The 18578-nt window shown below is 36.2% G+C and overlaps 4 protein-coding genes across 4 annotated transcripts; 1 reads left to right on the top strand and 3 right to left on the bottom strand.

Moving 5' to 3' along the window:
• The first annotated feature begins 18 nt into the window (after window positions 1–18).
• Window positions 19–6502, top strand: tph2 (tryptophan hydroxylase 2 (tryptophan 5-monooxygenase)). Its single transcript, XM_067390264.1, has 11 exons — window positions 19–1418; window positions 1861–2004; window positions 2162–2345; window positions 2430–2569; window positions 3352–3419; window positions 3631–3827; window positions 3956–4091; window positions 4166–4292; window positions 4591–4686; window positions 5616–5749; window positions 5903–6502. The coding sequence occupies exons 1-11, from the start codon at window positions 1182–1184 to the stop codon at window positions 6075–6077; spliced, it is 1638 nt and encodes a 545-aa protein (XP_067246365.1). The 5' UTR covers window positions 19–1181; the 3' UTR covers window positions 6078–6502.
• si:ch211-218c6.8 (apoptosis facilitator Bcl-2-like protein 14) lies at window positions 6131–8233 on the bottom strand. Its single transcript, XM_067390265.1, has 6 exons — window positions 8164–8233; window positions 7713–7848; window positions 7535–7621; window positions 7333–7400; window positions 7002–7262; window positions 6131–6841 (listed from the first exon to the last, which is right to left on the bottom strand). The coding sequence occupies exons 2-6, from the start codon at window positions 7834–7836 to the stop codon at window positions 6806–6808; spliced, it is 576 nt and encodes a 191-aa protein (XP_067246366.1). The 5' UTR covers window positions 7837–7848; window positions 8164–8233; the 3' UTR covers window positions 6131–6805.
• Window positions 8234–10240: 2007 nt separating this feature from the next.
• LOC137022923 (proteinase-activated receptor 3-like) lies at window positions 10241–11188 on the bottom strand. Its single transcript, XM_067389391.1, has one exon. The coding sequence runs from the start codon at window positions 11186–11188 to the stop codon at window positions 10241–10243; it is 948 nt and encodes a 315-aa protein (XP_067245492.1).
• A 1047-nt stretch (window positions 11189–12235) lies between these two features.
• On the bottom strand, window positions 12236–18508 carry si:ch211-242e8.1 (uncharacterized). Its single transcript, XM_067389390.1, has 9 exons — window positions 18421–18508; window positions 18130–18240; window positions 15992–16105; window positions 15704–15811; window positions 15312–15489; window positions 14562–14803; window positions 14184–14340; window positions 12716–12904; window positions 12236–12449 (listed from the first exon to the last, which is right to left on the bottom strand). The coding sequence occupies exons 1-9, from the start codon at window positions 18506–18508 to the stop codon at window positions 12236–12238; spliced, it is 1401 nt and encodes a 466-aa protein (XP_067245491.1).
• Window positions 18509–18578: the final 70 nt, after the last annotated feature.

The following is an 18578-nucleotide window of genomic DNA, read 5'->3' as shown; positions in this document are numbered from 1 at the left end:
CTTTAAGTCGTTTTAAGTAACACTTAACCTAAAATATAACATATATGTTCATTACACTTGCTGTTGTCCATGTCTTCGTCCAATGAAGAGAGCCATTTTGGGTTATGTAACATTACATTAGTTAATGTGTTACATAACTCGAGATTTAATTAGGTAAGAGTACTTTGTAATTAGTTAATAACCTAAGATAAAATTTGCAAACACACACAAAAACAAAATTTAACTGTCTTAGTGGTAGTAAAGGAGAAAATTTGCTTGGCTACACAAGCCAATAGTTTCAACTGGTAAATTTGGTTTGAGATTATTCAAAGTCGGTAGCCTTGGTTCAGTCGGCCCGCTATGACATTTGCAGATGAGATGGAGAGAGTGTGAAAATACTGATTGAGGATGAAATGTCTTATATCCACTCATAACCCCAGCCCACAACAAAGACACACAGAATCAACTTCCATCTCTTTCATTTCCTGTTCCACAGGAAATTGCCTCAGAGGAAGCTGATAGCTCACTGCTCATCCCAGTAATGTTATCTCTCTTCTAGCTCCCTTTCATTAAAAACAGCAGCATTTTGTGCACTGACAAACATGTGCTTATTCACCAAAACCCATAAACAATATGCATCTGTCCTCAAAGGAGGTCAAAAGGCAGTTTCTGTTGTTTACATAAATAATGCTGACATTTAAGTGCATATGAATGCTCTAACCTCATTAAAGCTCTTCTTTTCCTTGCTTTCTATATTGAACATGTTTCTAAATCTTGCCTCTGAAGGGTACACTGTACAAAGGTAATCATATCTTACAAAAATGATGGGTGATGTCCTCCCCCTCTTCACCTTCCAGCTGTAAAATGAAGCCACGTTTATTGAAATCTTGAAATCTGAATGACTTTGCTTTAGATTTGTTTCTCCTAGAGGGTGAGATGAGCTTATCCACTTCAATCAGGTCTTGGACGAGTCGACATTTCCTAATGGAAGAGCCATCCCCTCAAAAGCCAATATGAGTGATAGCCTACCCCGTATGAGAGTGGCCCTTCTCAACGTCATTCGTCACAGTATATAATCCCAGCTCTCATACTGACGGGGGAGGAGTGTCAGGTGCTGTGGCACATGCAAAGAGCTCCCTGTGATCTCCAAGAGACAGCTTAAAGAAAATTCGTCTGAGACAACAGTACCTTCGCCATATGAAATGCAGGGAAAGAAGACATCTCAAGAGACAGCAACTATGTCCTCTGAACTACAAACTAATGCAAAGGGGCCGCAGACAGCCCCTAAATCACCTGTTGGGCTACTTAGGAAGAGGGGTCAAGAAGCAATTCCGAAGATGCAACCTGCTATGATGATGTTCTCCAGCAAATACTGGGCTCGGCGAGGACTATCTTTGGATTCTGCAATGTATGACCAACAACATCTTGCAACCTCAATGGTAAGCACTGAACAGTTTAATAGACCCCCCTTTGGGCGCCACATTACATATAGTCAAGTGAATACATTTTAATAATTTTTTATTTTTTTTTATATTAAATGACTGTAGTCTTACTAGTTACTTGCATAAATTATTGATCTACACTGGAAAACTTAATTAGTGCCTGTTGGTGATTCTGGATGCAGATGCAAATCCAAGAAAATGTTTTATTACAAAATTCATAAATATACTAACTGAGAGCTTTGGCAGCTGGAAATGATGCAATACAATTTTTGACTAAAAAATAGAAGTCGGTTAAAGACGGATAAGGTCAAATTGTCTATCAGTGTGCTTAGCACTTGTAATTTAAACTACTTAAATTGCTTTTAAAAAATAAGCTTTTATCTTAACCCATTTCTGCTTCTTAAGAGTTTTGTATTCACTAAACAACACCTCCAAGCAGCTCCGCAGGACATCCTTTAATCGGATAGATGAAAGACCTGACAAAGAGGAACAGAAATCCACCCATGACCTTGGGAAATTAGCAGTGATTTTCTCACTGAAGAATGAAGTGGGCTGTCTGGTGAAAGCGCTAAGACTCTTTCAGGTTAGTAAACATCTCATCCTTTGGTGGGGCAGGTTAATTGTGGATACTTTAATAAGGGGGTCGGTCTAATGCATAGTAGCCTACTTGTTTGATAATGTTTTAATTAAGACAGTGAAAATGAAACCAAAGTGATGTTCTGTTTGCTGTTTGTTTCAAGGAGAAACATGTGAATTTGGCCCACATTGAGTCTCGCAGATCCAAGAGAGTCACCAATGAGGTGGAGATATATGCAGAGTGCAACTGCACAAAAAAAGAGTTCAATGAGCTGGTGCAGCATCTGAAAGACCATGTCAACATTGTCTCATATAACACACCTCAACAAGTGTGGTCTGCAGAGACCGGTAAGTTCTCTTCGGAAGAATCGCCAGTGCATTTGGGATTTTGATTGTGATATTGTTACTGATTCATCTGGCTGTTTATTCTAGACTGTTTGGACTGTGTGTGCGTTTTGGGAGGATTGCCAGATGGGGAAGGAATACCATGGTTTCCCCAAAAGATCTCAGAGCTGGACCAATGTTCTCATAGAGTGCTAATGTACGGCTCAGAACTGGATGCTGATCATCCAGTAAGTAAATCTGCTAAATGTTAAGTAGCCCAATGGTACAAGGTCCCAATGACAAGAAATTTACTCATGATTTTGTAGAATTTTACAATAAGGTTCTATAGTTAATGCCTAAGCTAACAAAAATATCAAATTTATTATGGGTTAATGAATAATAGAATATTTTTGGAAAATTGCTGTGTTTATTATAATTGATTTATCTGTGTACATCTTTTTTTTTTTTATCATGTGTCGTCGTGATCTTTAATCAAACAATAGCTTTTCTCTGATGACACGTTTTTTGGCGGGAGGGCGGGACAACCTGCCACTCCTATGAAATCACAGCAATAGCAAGTGACAATGATTCAATTGAAGTCCGATGGACAAAATCAAGTCCTGCCCTAAAGTTTTTTGTTTTGTTTTGTTTTTTTGTTTGAAAAGCAGATTCTATGGCAGTGTCTATAATTTTTTAATCTCACAATTCTGAGAATTGTGAGAAAATTCAGAATTGTAAGATAAAAAAAGTTAGAATTGCGAGTTTATATCTCGCAATTCTGACATTATAGCTCGCAATTACGAGTTTATAGGCTATCTTGCAATTGTGAGGAAAAAAAGTCAGAATTGTGAGATAAAAAGTCGCAATTTTCTTTAAATTTTTTTATTCTGTGGGAGAAACAATCTTCCATAAGGATATACATCACACAATAGGGAAGAAGAGACTATCGCAACTTCCGTTTCATGCCAACTTTAACTAATGTTACCAAATTGAACCATATAGTAAAGCGTTTCTCTGTTCTCTGTTGCAGGGTTTCAAAGACAAAGTGTATAGGCAGAGGAGGAAGTACTTTGTGGAGGTTGCAATGAACTATAAATTGTTAGTATAGATTATAATAGTTTACATTCTTGTGTATTTGCTTTTTTATTAGGTTCTTGCAGCTATATTGTTAGCGCATGGCACTAACAACACTAAAAAAGAATGAAAAATACATAAATGGAAATGACATGCAGTTAGAGTAACTGACTAAGTGATGACTTTTTAAACATTTTTTTGCTTAAACTGAATCAGAATATCTTTTATGTAACAGTGGGCAGCCCATCCCACGAATAGAGTACACACAGGAAGAAGTGAAGACATGGGGAGTCGTTTTCAGAGAACTTACAAAACTCTATCCAACTCATGCCTGCCGCGAGTACTTGAAAAACCTCCCTCTTCTCACAAAGCATTGTGGGTACAGAGAGGACAACATCCCACAGCTGGAAGATGTGTCTCTGTTCTTACGAGGTAAAAGAAGAAAGTGTGAAAATCACATTCACGCAACTGCTTTCTATTTGCATTATTAATCGTACTCAATCTATGACAAAGAAATTCAACACTCTTTAATGTGGAGGTCTGGGTTGTGGCCTTTGCAGAGAGGTCAGGGTTTACCGTTCGACCTGTGGCTGGATATCTGTCACCGCGAGACTTCCTGGCCGGTCTGGCTTATCGAGTGTTTAATTGCACTCAGTATATACGTCACAGCACAGACCCTCTCTACACGCCAGAACCGTGAGTAAAGTTTTCTGTAGAAAACTTCATTTTTCTCATCACTTCTAACATGTAAACTGTTTTCATGTCTTCAGAGACACCTGTCATGAACTGCTGGGTCACGTGCCACTCCTGGCCGATCCCAAGTTTGCTCAGTTTTCTCAGGAGATTGGCCTTGCATCTCTAGGCGCTTCAGATGAGGATGTGCAGAAGCTGGCAACTGTAAGTGTCACAGCAGCTTATTGAATTCTTAAATGTCATCTCGCACTTGACTGGCAGGTTCTTAACTAGATACAGAAATAAAAAGGTCACTGAATTTTTTTTGAAGTTTGATCCATGGTGCATTTGCATTGAAATCAGATCAGTGGCTCTGTACGGCGAACATTATTGAGATACAATCAGATTTGGGTGTAAAATTTTTGCTAGTCTCAATATAAGCGAGTCCATCTCATAAGGAACTTGCAGATAATCTTGCTTCTGAACCTTTAAAATATAAATAACCTGTTTATTGTTTTTCCAGTGCTATTTCTTCACGATTGAGTTTGGGCTGTGCAAACAGGATGGTCAGTTAAGGGCATATGGAGCAGGTCTACTGTCTTCTATTGGAGAGTTAAGGGTATGAAAGTCTTTGTTAAAGGATTAGTTCACTTTCAAATTAAAATTTACTGAGAATTTACTCACCCCCATGTCATCCAAGATGTTCATGTCTTTCTTTCTTCAGTCGAAAAGAAATTAAGGTTTTTGATGAAAACATTCCAGGATTTTTCTCCATATAGTGGACTTCAGTGGAGTACAAACGGTTGAAGGTCAAAATTAGTTTCATTGCAGCTTCAAAGGGATCTACATGATCCCAGATGAGAAATAATGGCCTTATCTAGAGAATCCAGCACTCATTTTCTCAAAAAAAATTAAAGTTTTATACATTTTAACCATAAATGCTCACCTTGAACTTTAGTTCAAACTTTGACCTGTGGAGGGCAGTAATAAAAACATTATTACTGCCCTCCACAGGTCAAAGTTTGAACTAAATTTTCATATACAATATGCTTGTGCAAGTATATAAAAATTTGTTCAAACTTTAACCTGTGGTGGGCAGTAATACACTTACCAGCGTCTAAATTGCCGGAATTATAATAGAGAAGAAGAGAGCTAGTTCAAGATGAGCATTTATGGTTAAAATGTATACATTTTTAATTTTTTTTAAGAGAATGAACGATGGTTTCTCTAGATAAGACCCTTATTTCTCATCTGGAAATGCTTTGAAGCTGCAATGAAACTGTAATTTTGACCTTCAACTATTTGGAGGCCATTGAAGGAGAAAAAAATCTATATGGAGAAAAATCCTGGAATGTTTTCATAAAAAAACTTGAATTTCTTTTCGACTGAAGAAAGAAGGACATGGACATCTTGGATGACATGGTGGTGAGTAAATTATCAGGAAAATTTAATTTGAAAGTGAACTAATCCTTTAACCACACATAAACACCTCAAGCATACAGATGTTAAGTTAATAGTTAACTGAACGTGTAATCCTCTATTATGCAGCATGCGCTTTCTGACAAAGCAAAGGTGAAGATGTTTGATCCCAAAACCACATGCAACCAGGAGTGCCTCATTACAACCTTTCAAGATGTTTATTTTGTCTCTGAGAGTTTTGAAGAGGCAAAAGAGAAAATGAGGTAGATATATATCCACCCAGTCATGGAAAAAATGACATTGAAACCAAAAATTCTAAACTCTAATAACATAACAGACACATTTGGTCTGTAAATGTTTAAATAAACGTATGTCATACATACATGTAAATGTAATATGTTGTTCCTTCTAAACAGGGAATTTGCTAAAACAATAAAGAGGCCTTTTTCGGTCTACTACAACCCGTACACCCAGAGCATCGATTTACTGAAGGACACCAGGACCATCGAGAACGTGGTTCAAGATCTCCGCAGCGACCTGACCACTGTCTGTGATGCCCTGGGAAAAATGAACACATACCTCGGGATCTAGAAAAACACCAGTTCTTCATTGTAGAATACAAATACAACAGTTTTACATGATTGAATTCAAATTACATTAATACTGTAACATTTGCAGTGATGTTGATCATCTAGGCTAAACATCCATTAGTCTTGCCTTGTCATAAGGATGTATGTCACATAAATTAAGGTGTGAAATATTGCAACCATAGTCATCATATGGCAATCAAAACCAATCAATCGATGTATTAAAACACTAAAGGAACAAAAAAGGAAAAGAACCGATTTAGCATTTATCTAGTCTTTGCCTCTTTGTGCCTAATGTCATGCTTAAGACAGAAACAGAACAGATTTATGTGTTCATTTCAACTTCATATTGCTGTTTACAGCAAGTGAATAAAGTTAATATGTACATAGAATGAAAAGAACGAAAAAAAAAAATAATAATAAAAATAACTAAGCACTGTTCTGATTCCAATGCCATACTGTATTTGTAAAGCGTAAGTTTGTGGTGCTTGCTTTATTTGTTGCTGACAAACAAACTCCTCAATCAATAAAGCATTATATTTTAGCATTAGATTTTGGTTTGTTTTTGCAGCAATGTGTTAAAAACATTTAATTCACTAATACAATTTTATTTGACAATACAAGCAAGTATATATTCAATACTATGAATGTACACTTCAATATCACCAAAAAAAAAAATCATCTTTTATCAAATCAGATCACTAATAACCATCCATTTCACAGTAAATCTTGTCAATGGACCTCCTCATCGTCATCAAAGGCTTTCTCCTATAGTGAATCAGATGCGACATATTTAGTGTGTTGCACATTATAGTAATTATTTTAATTAATAAGCTGCGTTCATTTCTAGTAAACTGGTACTTTTCAGCAGCATCTATCAAGCTTTGTGGAAGTTGTGATTAAATGTGATTGGTGTATAAACGCTCACCCATCCACCGTGCTGTTTAACCCAGGGAGCAAAGTACTTTTGCAGGTACTGAGCTCCGAATCCCATGATCCTGTTCATGGGGTGAAGGTCCAAGGCTTGGAGTCTGCTGGTGACCTCAAAGGTCAGGGCGATCTGATGTTTGCTCCTGCTCTGAGGATATTCTAGTACCACACTTTTGATGAAGGCTGTGGTCAGTTTGTCAAAGAAGTCGTAGGACAAAGTACGCTGCAGGTATCCTACAAGCTCATGGTTCTTCTGAATCTGAGAAGGCAGAGATGACATTTAAGAGCAGGACAAGATTTTAGGACTACAAACTGATAATGATGATTACCTTCTCATTTAATTCATCCCCTGATTTCTTCAGTAATTCAACAAGCTTCTCTATATCATCTGTGGTAACTTTTATAAAAAATAAAGGACAGAGCACAATTCCAATCTTGAGAATCAATAGTGTTATACAAATTTATATTTCAATGACTTATATTTCAGTTTTAGTATCTGGTGAATGTGTAGGCAATATCAGTACACTTTACCAGAATCTGCCTCTATTCCATCATCAACAATAAGTCCGCGGTCTACAATCCGGGTCAGTTTTTCGGCCACATCACCAAATATCTCAGCTGTTTTTAAACAGACAATGTCATTAAGATGTCAATAAATGTTATAATTATCTCAGAAAGAGAGTCAAAGTTCTCAAGTACAGTATCTGACCTGATTGTGCGTTGAACAGACAGGCACTTGCTTTGGTGCTTGACTTTCTCCTCTTCAGGCAGTATGTTTGAAGCAGTTGATATTCAACGCTACATGTTATTGGAGGTGAATCACCTTCCATCATGTAAAACAACCACTGTTCAGGTAAAAGACATTTTAATTGTGCTTGTCACATCTTTTACGTGAAACACTTAAATCAAAATAAATAATGTGAACTTAACATTTAATGTCTAAAAAGACTTTAACTGCACGGTTTCAGCTTGTGAACTGTTTCAAAGCTATAAATGAAACTTTAAACGACGTCAAGTGACCATATCTAATTTCTCTAACATCAAATCTCAAAGCAAAATGCACATAACTTTAATATAATTCTACATATAATCTGTCGAATGAACGTCAAAGCAATGTGGTCTTAATCATATCTTAACAGAAAATACAAAACAAAACGTACCGGGAAACTTCAGTCCTGCGTCGAGTTGGAGTCGTACGAAGAACGTCAGATATGACGCAACTAACACGGAAGTTTGCTGCTTTCATTTTTATGCAGTTGTCTCCACCCCATTCCAACAGTATCCAGACATCATTCTGTTCATTTATTAGGAATCACTTCATTCACAGCTTTCAACGGTGCTTTAAAAATATTTTGTTCGATTTTAATTACACGTCTTGAATATTATTTAATTCAATTAGATACATTTATCATAAATGTAAATAAGAGAGAAATAAGTTTGTTTTAATTTATTTTAAAGGTAGAAGTTCGACAATACCTAAAACAATTTTAAGTTTGAAAAATAAGAAAGCAGTAAAATGTGTTAATATTTGTCAACATCTACATGTTTTTAATTGAACCTTTAAACCCTGTGCTTAACAGGGTTAGTACAGGTACCCCTGGCGGTAGACTGGGGTAAAAGAGGTGACTGCAAAATTATTTTAGAGCATGTAATTATATATAACTTATTATACCTATTAAGCCTATATTATCTGAAAACCATATAAAGAATATTTATTTATTAAAATCTTTATATTTTGTTTACTTTCATTCATTAAAAATGTTATATCATTATTTGTCATAAATACACAGTCATAAATCGTTATAATTCAAGTCTAATTTATTTGTTGAAACCTGGAAGTCATAGAGAGAAAAATCACTTTTTTATTTTCAGTAAACAATATAATCCAATATTTATAATAAAATAATTAATTTTCTCTTTATTCATTAAAACGCATTATATCAGCATCACCATGGAAGTCATAGTCATTACAAGTTTTATTATAATTGGTAAAAAAAAATGAAAGCCAAAGAAAGAAAACATCGATATTGTTTATTTTCTTTAGACAATATCACTCAGTATTACACAACGCTTATTATCGAATACTACTACACATTTGCTGGTGGTGGTAATGCTGTAAATGAGTCCTAACACCTTTTTTTTTAATGGATGTCAATGGAGGAGAGGCTCAAAAAGTGACAGCAGCCTATTCCTGTCATTAATGTTAATCAAACAACAAAAGACAAAGAGAAAATCACTCACTGCTCTTGACTGAATCACTTTTGTAGCTTTAACAAAGATTAATCTATATTTAATTATTCAGTGAAGACTATGCAGTGTTACTTTACATGATTATTCAATTTTTTTGTACTGTATTGATTTGTGCTATTGCTTTTATTATTTTATGTTTTTACATAGCCTACTGTTCACTTGTCTTTAATAATGTTTGAACTTTATAGTTAGTAGTTATTGTTTTTTTGTGGTATCGAAATTGGGTTTAAATTTCATAGGTATCTAAAAATTTGGTGTCTTATTTATTAGAATGATGTTATGGGCCAAAACAACGGGATAAAACAATTAAAAATATATATTATTATCAATTTATTTATTTATTTTTTTTGGGAGGGGGGGGCAACACTGATCATGCATACCCCACAGCAAATATGCAGTTGCGCCCCTGATATACTATTTAGTGTATTATGTATAATATTTATAGTTTTTAATATTTATAAATGTATTACACTGTAAAACATTTCAGCTGGTTAAACTTAGAAATGAAAGTTCACCTGCTGCCTTAAAAATGTGAGTTAATTCAACTTGAAAATAACCTTTGTTTTAACTTATGAATAGTCAAGACGATACATTATTTTAAGTTAAAAATTAAACTTAAAGTAATACATTGTCTTGACTATTTGTGAGTTGAAACAAAGACTATCTTCAAGTATCTTCAACATTTACTAACACACTTACTACTAACACAAAGGATAAAGTAGCCTAGACTAATTGAGTGCAAAAAGGTTTCTTTGAGGTTTGTCTGGGAAAAAAAAAAAAAAAAAAAAAAAAAATACAGTAAAAACTTATATTGTCACCAAATAACAATTTTCTAAATTTTATTATTGATTAAAAATTATTTATGTTTATACTTCTTTTTATATCAGTAAAAACTAAAAGCCACAAGCAATATTTAAAGATTAAAGAAAGTTGAAGTTTTTTATGTGATCATGTCATATATCAGATGAAGAAGCCATAATGGAAACTTCACTTGGGATGCTGTAGCTCTTGCATAGTTGTTTTTTCAGTATTCTTCTTGCAGCAGTGTAGTTGTTTTGCACGGGACATGTAAAACACAGGCCCGATACAGGCCCCAAGACTGGGGAAGGTATGGAACAGATTCAAAATCATACATTGTGAGTCACTAGCTTCATCTTCAACCTTAAGCGTGAGAATGTAAGGGGCTATAGCCAGGAGAGGTGCGTAGATTACAGCTGTCGGGATTAAAATCAATAAAGTGTTCTTTAGTGCTCTGTTTTTTATGGGTGACCCACCTCTTCCACCTGTTTGCCCTTCACCTGGACCTTTTTTGCGGAGGACACGCACAATGCCAATAAGACATGCCAGCATTATCAGTAAGAAACCATCAAGGGTGATTGACATGTACAGAGCTAATTTAGGCAGCCTTTCTTGGTAGGTAATCATTGCAATGCCTAAAGTTAAGATCCAGATTAGACCCGACCAGACAACACGATACTCCCATCTACTCCCTAGTTTCATGTAGAGGACTGCATGTGCTGCGGCCAAGTAGCGCTCCACACACATACTGGTCAAAAGAAGAGGACAGCCGATCACGTTGAGGATAAAGATGGCCTCAGAAACTGGGAGAAGCGTTTCAGTGCGTCTACTCAGAGAAATGTACACATTAAGAGGAAGACTGGCACAGTAGAGTATGTTCAGCACGGCAAGATTGAGCCCCAAAACTTCAGAAGGTGACAAAGCTTTCTCGCCCCTCACCAGCAGCCATAGTAAAGCCACATTAGTTGGGAGGCCCAGCAGGAGAGTTAAGAATTCCAGTGGCAAGCAAACATAGGAATAGTCTTTTTCATTGCACTTATCCACAATGGTATAAAACACGTGAATATTGTTTGTATGACTGCTGATATTTCTGTAGATTGTGTGTGTATGGGTTTCATTTGATGTGCTGTTTGCCATGTTGATGGATCACTGTAAACAAAGAAAATTGTATTTAGTACAAAAACAAGGCAAATATACTGTAAAATTCTCATCTAAAAACAGTAATATTGTGAAACATTGTTACAATTTAAAATAACTGTCACATGATCCTTCAGAAAACATTCTATTTATTTTGATCAATTTAATGTATATATATATGTGTGCGCGTGTATATATATATATATATATATATATATATATATATATATATATATATACACACACATATATACACACACACTTAAATGTATAAACAAGATAAAATAAAGTTGTGAAAGTGTTACTGAAAATTTTGAGACTGACCTGAGATGAAGTTTATTGTTCGCTGTCCTTTTTCTTCTCTCTTCTTGACAGATCTTAAATATATCAGTTCTTGTTCTGTTTTGTTGATGTAAATTAAGTAAAAGTATTTGAATTTCTCTGCTGGTTCATTGAACGCATGGTGTCCACCACCCAATGAAAATGAGATTTTTTTTCTCCACATCCGTTCTGGTTTCGAAAAAAGACATATAGCAAATTTTACCCAAATCGATAAGGGCATCTGGACTCAATGAATAGCAGAAGGAAAACAGATCAACCCAACAATTTATTACAAATGAATCAGTGCATTTAAAGTGCAAATTTTACAGTTACAGATTTTAAGTTAACAAATGGCTCATTCTAACAAAGAGTACATACCGATGTTTTACAACACATTAAGAATATAATATAATGAAAATGGGTGGTAGTTGGCTACCTCAAGCAAATTCCTATGTGCAAAACAAAAAGATTTTGGTCTTATTTTCTTACAATATCATCAAAACGTCTATTTACAGTTTGGTTAAATTAGGTATCTTTAGTTCTATCAATTAAACATCTGACAAAAATAACCAGGTTCAGGTATATTTACAGTATAGCAAATATTAAAAGATATCATCAACATTAAAAATATCAAAGTGCATCGACCAGTTAAATCTGTCCGCCACAGCTGTGCAGTGTTGTTTGTATTGTCTTGGCCACATTCGGTGCTGCTGATGAGAAATTTGACTAATGGTTGGTCTCTGGGTGAGTGACAGAAGGAGCGTGTGGGGTCTTGTTTTTGGGAGGTGTAGAAATCTGTACGTAAACTGGGGTGGTTGAAGAGGTGGAGGGGTTTGGCTCAGTTTGAACCCTCTGGAATACAAGGGCTGGGTAGATTTGACTGTTGGCATGGTATGTAGGGTATGTGGTATGGGGGCTTCTCAGCAGACTCTCTTGACTCCTGTGTAGAAAGAATGAGAATTTAGAAACTGAATCACTTCTTATATGTCCTGCGGCTTTACACTTCCTCCCACATATTACATAATAGTATGTGGTATGTTTGTAGCGAGTGGGCTAGTGTTGTGGGTTCCAATACAAGTCAGATGCATATTATGCCATAAATACAGGCAAAAGGGAAGTTCACTTTGAGTCTCTGTGGGAAGAAAATCAGTTAAATAAACGTACGTTATACAACAGCTAAATATATTTTACAATGATTTTCCTTACCTCTCATACCCTCTGTTCTCATAGGCTCTGATGACCTCAGAATAAACAGGACTACCAGGAGGCAGCGGTCGGTCAAGACGCTGCGACAGGCTGAAAAGTTTAGGTGGGGGGAATGCCTCCCAATCTAGCTGCTCTCTCTCCAACCAGGATGGGCTCCTCCGAGACCTAGAGCTCCGTGTTTCTCTTCTCCTGAAGGTGGACGACAGTACCATCACATTATTATGATTGTTTACATTTTTATAGTGCACTTTAAAACACAGTATATTTACTAAGCCTATGTATTAATCAAGGAAATGTAACAAGTCAGGTATTTGGAGACTTTGTTTAACACATAAACCACACATAAAAATGTATGATTTTTATTGCATTAGATTCGGAAACTCCAAGTGGAATGTAGACCTTTTCTCAGAACAAACCTTTTGTTTTTAATTCATTTAACCAAGTATTCAAGGTCATTTTAATGTTTGACAACCAGAAAGTGTCCAGATATTTAGTCTTAAAGGGTTAGTTCACCCAAAAATGAAAATTCTGTCATTTATTACTCACCCTCATGTTGTTCCACACCCGTAAGACCTTCATCTTCGCAACACAAAGATATTTTTTGATGAAATCCATGATGTTATGGAGTGATAAGAATACTTTTTGTGCGCAAAAAAAGAGAAGAAAAATATGCAATGAAAAAACAAAAATAATGACTTTATTGAACAATTTCTTCTCTTCCCTGTCAGTCTCGCTATTGACATAGTAAACACAGTGCAGCACTTCCTGGTTCTACGCCAGAACGCCGGCTTAGTACTGGCCAGTGTTGTTCATGTGATCAGCACGACGCAAGCGTGTGATGCTGACGCAGGAGCCGGCCAATAATGAGTCGGCATTCTGACGTAAAACCAGGAAGTGCTGCACTGTGTTTACGATGTCAATAGCGAGACTATGGTTTTTTTTTTTCATTTTTTTGTGCACAAAAAGTATTTTTGTCATTTCATAACATTAAGGTTGAACCACCCTAGTCACGTTGACTATTTTAACAATGTCTTTACAACTTTTCTGCGCCTTGAAAATGGTAATTGCAGTCTATCGGATGTCAGATACCTCTCGGATTTCATCAAAAATATCTTAATTTGTGTTACGAAGATGAACAAAGGACTTACAGCTTTGGAACAACATGAGGGTGAGTAATTAATGACAGAATTTTCATTTTTGCATGAACTAACCCTTTAATTTAAAAGCTAACAAACATTTTTTTTTTTTATTTAAAATAAATGCCACTTGATTTGATAATCTGCTATGTAATGCAATTAGATTTATACATTCATCGTGCAGCTAAAGTGTACATATACTTTATGGGCCACATTTATGTTTGTTAATTTTATTTTATTGAAAGACACCACACTTTTTTAATGACTTTGATGAATTTTAATAATCAAAAAATTTAATCTTTAAGGTTATTTAAATTATTAAAGTGACTAACCTGCTTCTGCCTGTCCTTTGCTTTTCCTTCTTTTTGCTCATGCGCTCTTGACAGCAGCAGACGATGAAGCACACAGTCATGACGAGGATGACCACCCCGCTCACCACAGACACCAGTAAAGCAATGCGAAGTCCCTGGTCATTTGGCCGAGGGATACCTGGGGAAAAATAGGCTTGGTTTGACCAGACTGATGGCCAGTTATATTAAAACTGAGAGAAAAACTAAATATTCTTGAGATATTTTATACCTAAACACAATCTTACAGATTTTAAATTCAGATATTTGCTTAAACAAATTTGGCTATGAAAATAATAACTAGGCTTTTTTATTATAAGGATAAATGTCTTTCCATAAAAGGTAATTAAATGGCTGCCCTACTCTCACAGACTGGCAGGTAGCTGCTCCATCGAGGGATGCCTGCATGCAGGATGCATGTGATTTTCTCATGGCCAACCAGCTGGTAGCCCTCCTTACACCAGAACACAAGCATAGAGCCCACAGACACCCCTGTGCCATGCTCCACGTAGTATGATCCCCTTCGTGGTGGAAGCACTGAAATACACGCAAGCCCTGTAGGAACACATGAACAGACAGACGTGTAGATAAGATCAGAGCAAAGACTTTGAATATTTTGTAATATGTTAAAGGGATAGTTCACCCAAAAATGAAACTTCTGTCATCATTTACTCACCCTCATGTTGTTCCAAACCTGTTTGAGTTTCTTTCTTCTGTTGAACACAAAAGATATTTTAAAGAATATTGGTAACCAGTTGACGGTAGCCATTGACTTTCATAGTAGGAGAAAAAATACTATGGAAGTCAATGGCTATCAGCAACTGTTTGATTACTGACATCTTTTTAAATATCTTCTTTTGTGTTCAACAGAAGAAAGAAACTCAGGTTTTACAGGTTTGGAACAACATTACAGAATTTTCATTTCTGGGTGAACTATCCCTATAAACTGTAAACTGAATCATGATACGTGCCTGCAAACCCTTTCATCATCATTAAACCTTCTATGGAGAATGATTGTATCATTTAAGTTGTTTTGCATATGTTATAGATTTTTTTCTGCCTCATGCATCTTGCTGCAGACATGTGTTTCCTTTGCAGTGAGACATCTCACACATATCCTGTGGTGAACCACAGTGAATTTCCATTAATGTGTAAATGTCTTCAATTTGCATGGTGTTCAGTGAGTATATGTTGCTTTCTATCAGTGCCAGCATATCAGTGACTGTCTTCACTATCCAGCTTCTTGTCCCATCCCAGCTCACTATCAGTTCCCCCGTTTCTGGAGTAGCAACTGATTAAATAAAGATAAGGCAGTTTATCAAATATTGATTAGTTCCACACAGTTTTCCTATTATCAAAAACCTTTGAAAGTGCACTTAGGCCATCCGTTGACAAGTCAGACTTTTTTATGGGAGAGGAGAAATTGTGTGTATATGAAGTGCTAAAATCTATCTATCTATCTATCTATCTATCTATCTAGTCTGTGTGTCTGTAATTGTTCTCACCTGTATTGCTGGGTGGATCAGTAGAGTCGTTCTGATGTTTTGGAGTGGTTGATTGTTCTGCATTACTTGCATCAGAGGTAGTAATTAGCATAATAGAGCTAACTGAGGCTGAGTGTGAAAAAAACACAAAGATATATAATATTAAAAATATATATATCATGTATATAAATTTGCTTTAATGAGCCACATGGGAACCAATAGCACATTATATAATTACCTGATGGTTAATTCTCAGAGTTTAAAAGTTTAATGTTTTCATCAGTACAATATATCTGCAGTTTTTCTCACCTGTTTCATTACTGCTGAATAGATCCGTAGATTGAGTCTGATGTTCTGGATTGATTGATTGCTCGTCAGTGGTTGGATCAGAGGTTGTCATGAGCAGATTGGGTCTCACTGAGGCTACATGAATGTGGGGTGACCACACAATCAATCCATACACAATCCCACACACCTTGTAATGTAGTGGAGCAATATATATTTATCACATTATCTATCTATCTAGAAATTTTACGTTCCCAGAACATTCTCAGAACGTCCCCACTGGTAAGGACGTTGCCTGGTAACATTCCCAGAACATTCAGAGACGGTCATGATGTGGAGTTCTTTGGGCACATTATTTGGCAGACCTTCACAAAACATTCCAGATGTTCTCTGAACGTTTAGGGAACCATATTTTATTTGGAACAGAACGTCCCTGCTGCCCTTAAATTGAAAATTAGAGCTAAACAAAAGTGGCTGTTCAAACAAAAACTAATCTTACAAAAAAAAGAAGCTCTTTACAGGTAATTCCTGGATTAATATTATGAAACCTTTTCTTTAAAATGCAAACATCTTGCAGTAAGTCATTAGCTGACAACAGCACATGTATGAGCTAATGTAACTACTGTATCACTGCATCAGCAACTACACAGTTACTGCCTTTAAATAAAACAACATGAAGCAGAACATCAGTGTTTTTTGGATCATCACTGACTGAAGCACAGGATCTACTCTCCAGCACAATGGTAACCTCACAAAACTCAGATAACAGAACCAGAACATGAGACACTAACAGATCTCTCTAGATCTCTGCATCTTCACTTATTACAAACCACTCTGACTTTATTTCTTTCATTCAAATCTTCTTAATGAGGTGTTGATGTTTTATTAAAATTGATAAATGTCAGCGTTACGGAGGTAAGCGCTTGCTTTAGACGGGCTCCTGACCCTTGACATTTTAACTTTATTTTTTTTCTCCAATTGTTGTAACTGTGAATTTCTAAAGCACATTTGTTAAAAAAATTAGGTTTCTTATTATTGATGATTTCATCATCATACAGTGGCTTTGCTCACTGAACATCATGATTTTTTTTTATTGCTATCTATCTTGACAATACATAAAACCCTGTCCTGCTCTGATATTTTGAAAGTTTTTATCATTGTGCAGAAATTATTCAGATTGTGTCATGCTGACTCACACAGACATCAAGATTCTGCATAGGAACCTCAACAATGGTGACAAAATTTTCAGATAGCTCAGTTCTGAGAATCACAAAACAAGCTACTAAAGTCACAAAAAAGATTTTTGTTTGTCACCATTGTTGAGGTTCAAACACTGTGAGTCTAAAAGACTCAAAACTCTGGCAGTATATTGAATTTAAAAATTAGCCATTAATTAACACAAAACTAACAGTTAATACACTCAGAGTTCAGTCTCTAGAGAAGATCATTGAATTATCATCACTAAATACCCAAATTCATCTAATCAGAATTTTTCTCACAACTTCTGCTATAATAAGCATGTTTTGGAAAGAAAAAATCTAATGCTAAAATATCAAGAATCAAGAGCCCATCTAAAGCAAATGCTCACCACCATAACGGTGACTTCAAACTTTATTAGTGAAGTTCCTAAACGTAATTTAGGGAGGAGAGAGCCCATCTAATCTTCCAATCAACAGCCAGAGTATATAAGCAGCTGCTTACCTCTCTTCAGTCTCAGCTGTTTCAGCATCCCTCCACCTCCCCAAACTCCACCTTCATCTCAGGTATCTTGCCCTATGTAATCACATCCTATATTTATTCACTGGGGGGTATATCAGAGCTCGAGTTGAAGATGCTTCATCGAGCCCCTCCTCAGTGGACAGCAAGCCAAATTAGCTAACCTAATACCCTAAAGATTATATGGGCAAACAAACTCAATAATTTTCTATAAAATAACCTGTCACCTAGTAACATTCCCAGAACTAACTATCTATCTATCTATCCTACACAGTCTGTCTGTCCAACATAGTCTATCTATCCCACACAGTTTGTCTGTCTATCTATATATCTGTCCCACACAGTTTGTCTATCTATCTATATATCTATCCCACACAGTCAGTCTGTCCCACACTCTGTCTATATATCTATCCCACACTGTCTGTCTGTCTGTCAAATGTTCTTACCCGTGTTGTTGCTGGGTGGATCCGTAGGTTGAGTCTGATGTTCTGGATTGATTGATTGCTCATCAGTGGTTGGATAAGAGGTGGTCATGAGCATATTGGGTCTCACTGAGGCTGCGTGAATATGAGGAAACCACACAATCAGTCCACACACCATCCACAAGTTTTTGTAGCCACACACCATGTAATGTACTTGGACAATTTATATTTGTCACATAATGTCTGTCTGTCTTTCTATCTATCTATTGCTCTGTCTATGTATCTCACACTGTCTCTCTGTCCAAATGTTCTTACCAGTGTTGTTGCCGAGTGGATCTGTAGGTTCAGTCTGATATTCTGGATTGATTGATTGCTCGTCAGTGGTTGGATCAGAGGTTGTCATGAGCCGAATGTGGCTCACTGAGGCTGCGTGAGTGTGGGGTGACCACACCGTCAGTCCACACACAACCCAC

Source organism: Chanodichthys erythropterus, chromosome 7, assembly GCF_024489055.1.
Source record: "Chanodichthys erythropterus isolate Z2021 chromosome 7, ASM2448905v1, whole genome shotgun sequence".
Classification (NCBI taxonomy): domain Eukaryota; kingdom Metazoa; phylum Chordata; class Actinopteri; order Cypriniformes; family Xenocyprididae; genus Chanodichthys; species Chanodichthys erythropterus.
The sequence above is the reverse complement of the archived record's forward strand: the minus strand, read 5'-3'. Positions and strand labels throughout refer to the sequence as shown.

Bases quoted from the DNA above. Each gene is read 5' to 3' on its own strand.
- tph2 (XM_067390264.1), top strand. From the start codon at position 1,182: ATGCAGGGAAAGAAGACATCTCAAGAGACAGCAACTATGTCCTCTGAA. The intron at 2,005-2,161 runs GTTAGTAAACAT...GTTTGTTTCAAG, and splicing joins AAGCGCTAAGACTCTTTCAG to GAGAAACATGTGAATTTGGC. The intron at 5,750-5,902 runs GTAGATATATAT...CCTTCTAAACAG, and splicing joins GAGGCAAAAGAGAAAATGAG to GGAATTTGCTAAAACAATAA.
- si:ch211-218c6.8 (XM_067390265.1), bottom strand. From the start codon at position 7,836: ATGATGGAAGGTGATTCACCTCCAATAACATGTAGCGTTGAATATCAA. The intron at 7,622-7,712 runs GTCAGATACTGT...GTTTAAAAACAG, and splicing joins TCTGTTCAACGCACAATCAG to CTGAGATATTTGGTGATGTG. The intron at 6,842-7,001 runs GTGAGCGTTTAT...GATTCACTATAG, and splicing joins TTAAACAGCACGGTGGATGG to GAGAAAGCCTTTGATGACGA.
- LOC137022923 (XM_067389391.1), bottom strand. From the start codon at position 11,188: ATGGCAAACAGCACATCAAATGAAACCCATACACACACAATCTACAGA.
- si:ch211-242e8.1 (XM_067389390.1), bottom strand. From the start codon at position 18,508: ATGACAACCTCTGATCCAACCACTGACGAGCAATCAATCAATCCAGAA. The intron at 12,905-14,183 runs GTTAGTCACTTT...GTCCACCTTCAG, and splicing joins CAAAGGACAGGCAGAAGCAG to GAGAAGAGAAACACGGAGCT. The intron at 12,450-12,715 runs GTAAGGAAAATC...CTTTCTACACAG, and splicing joins GAGAACAGAGGGTATGAGAG to GAGTCAAGAGAGTCTGCTGA.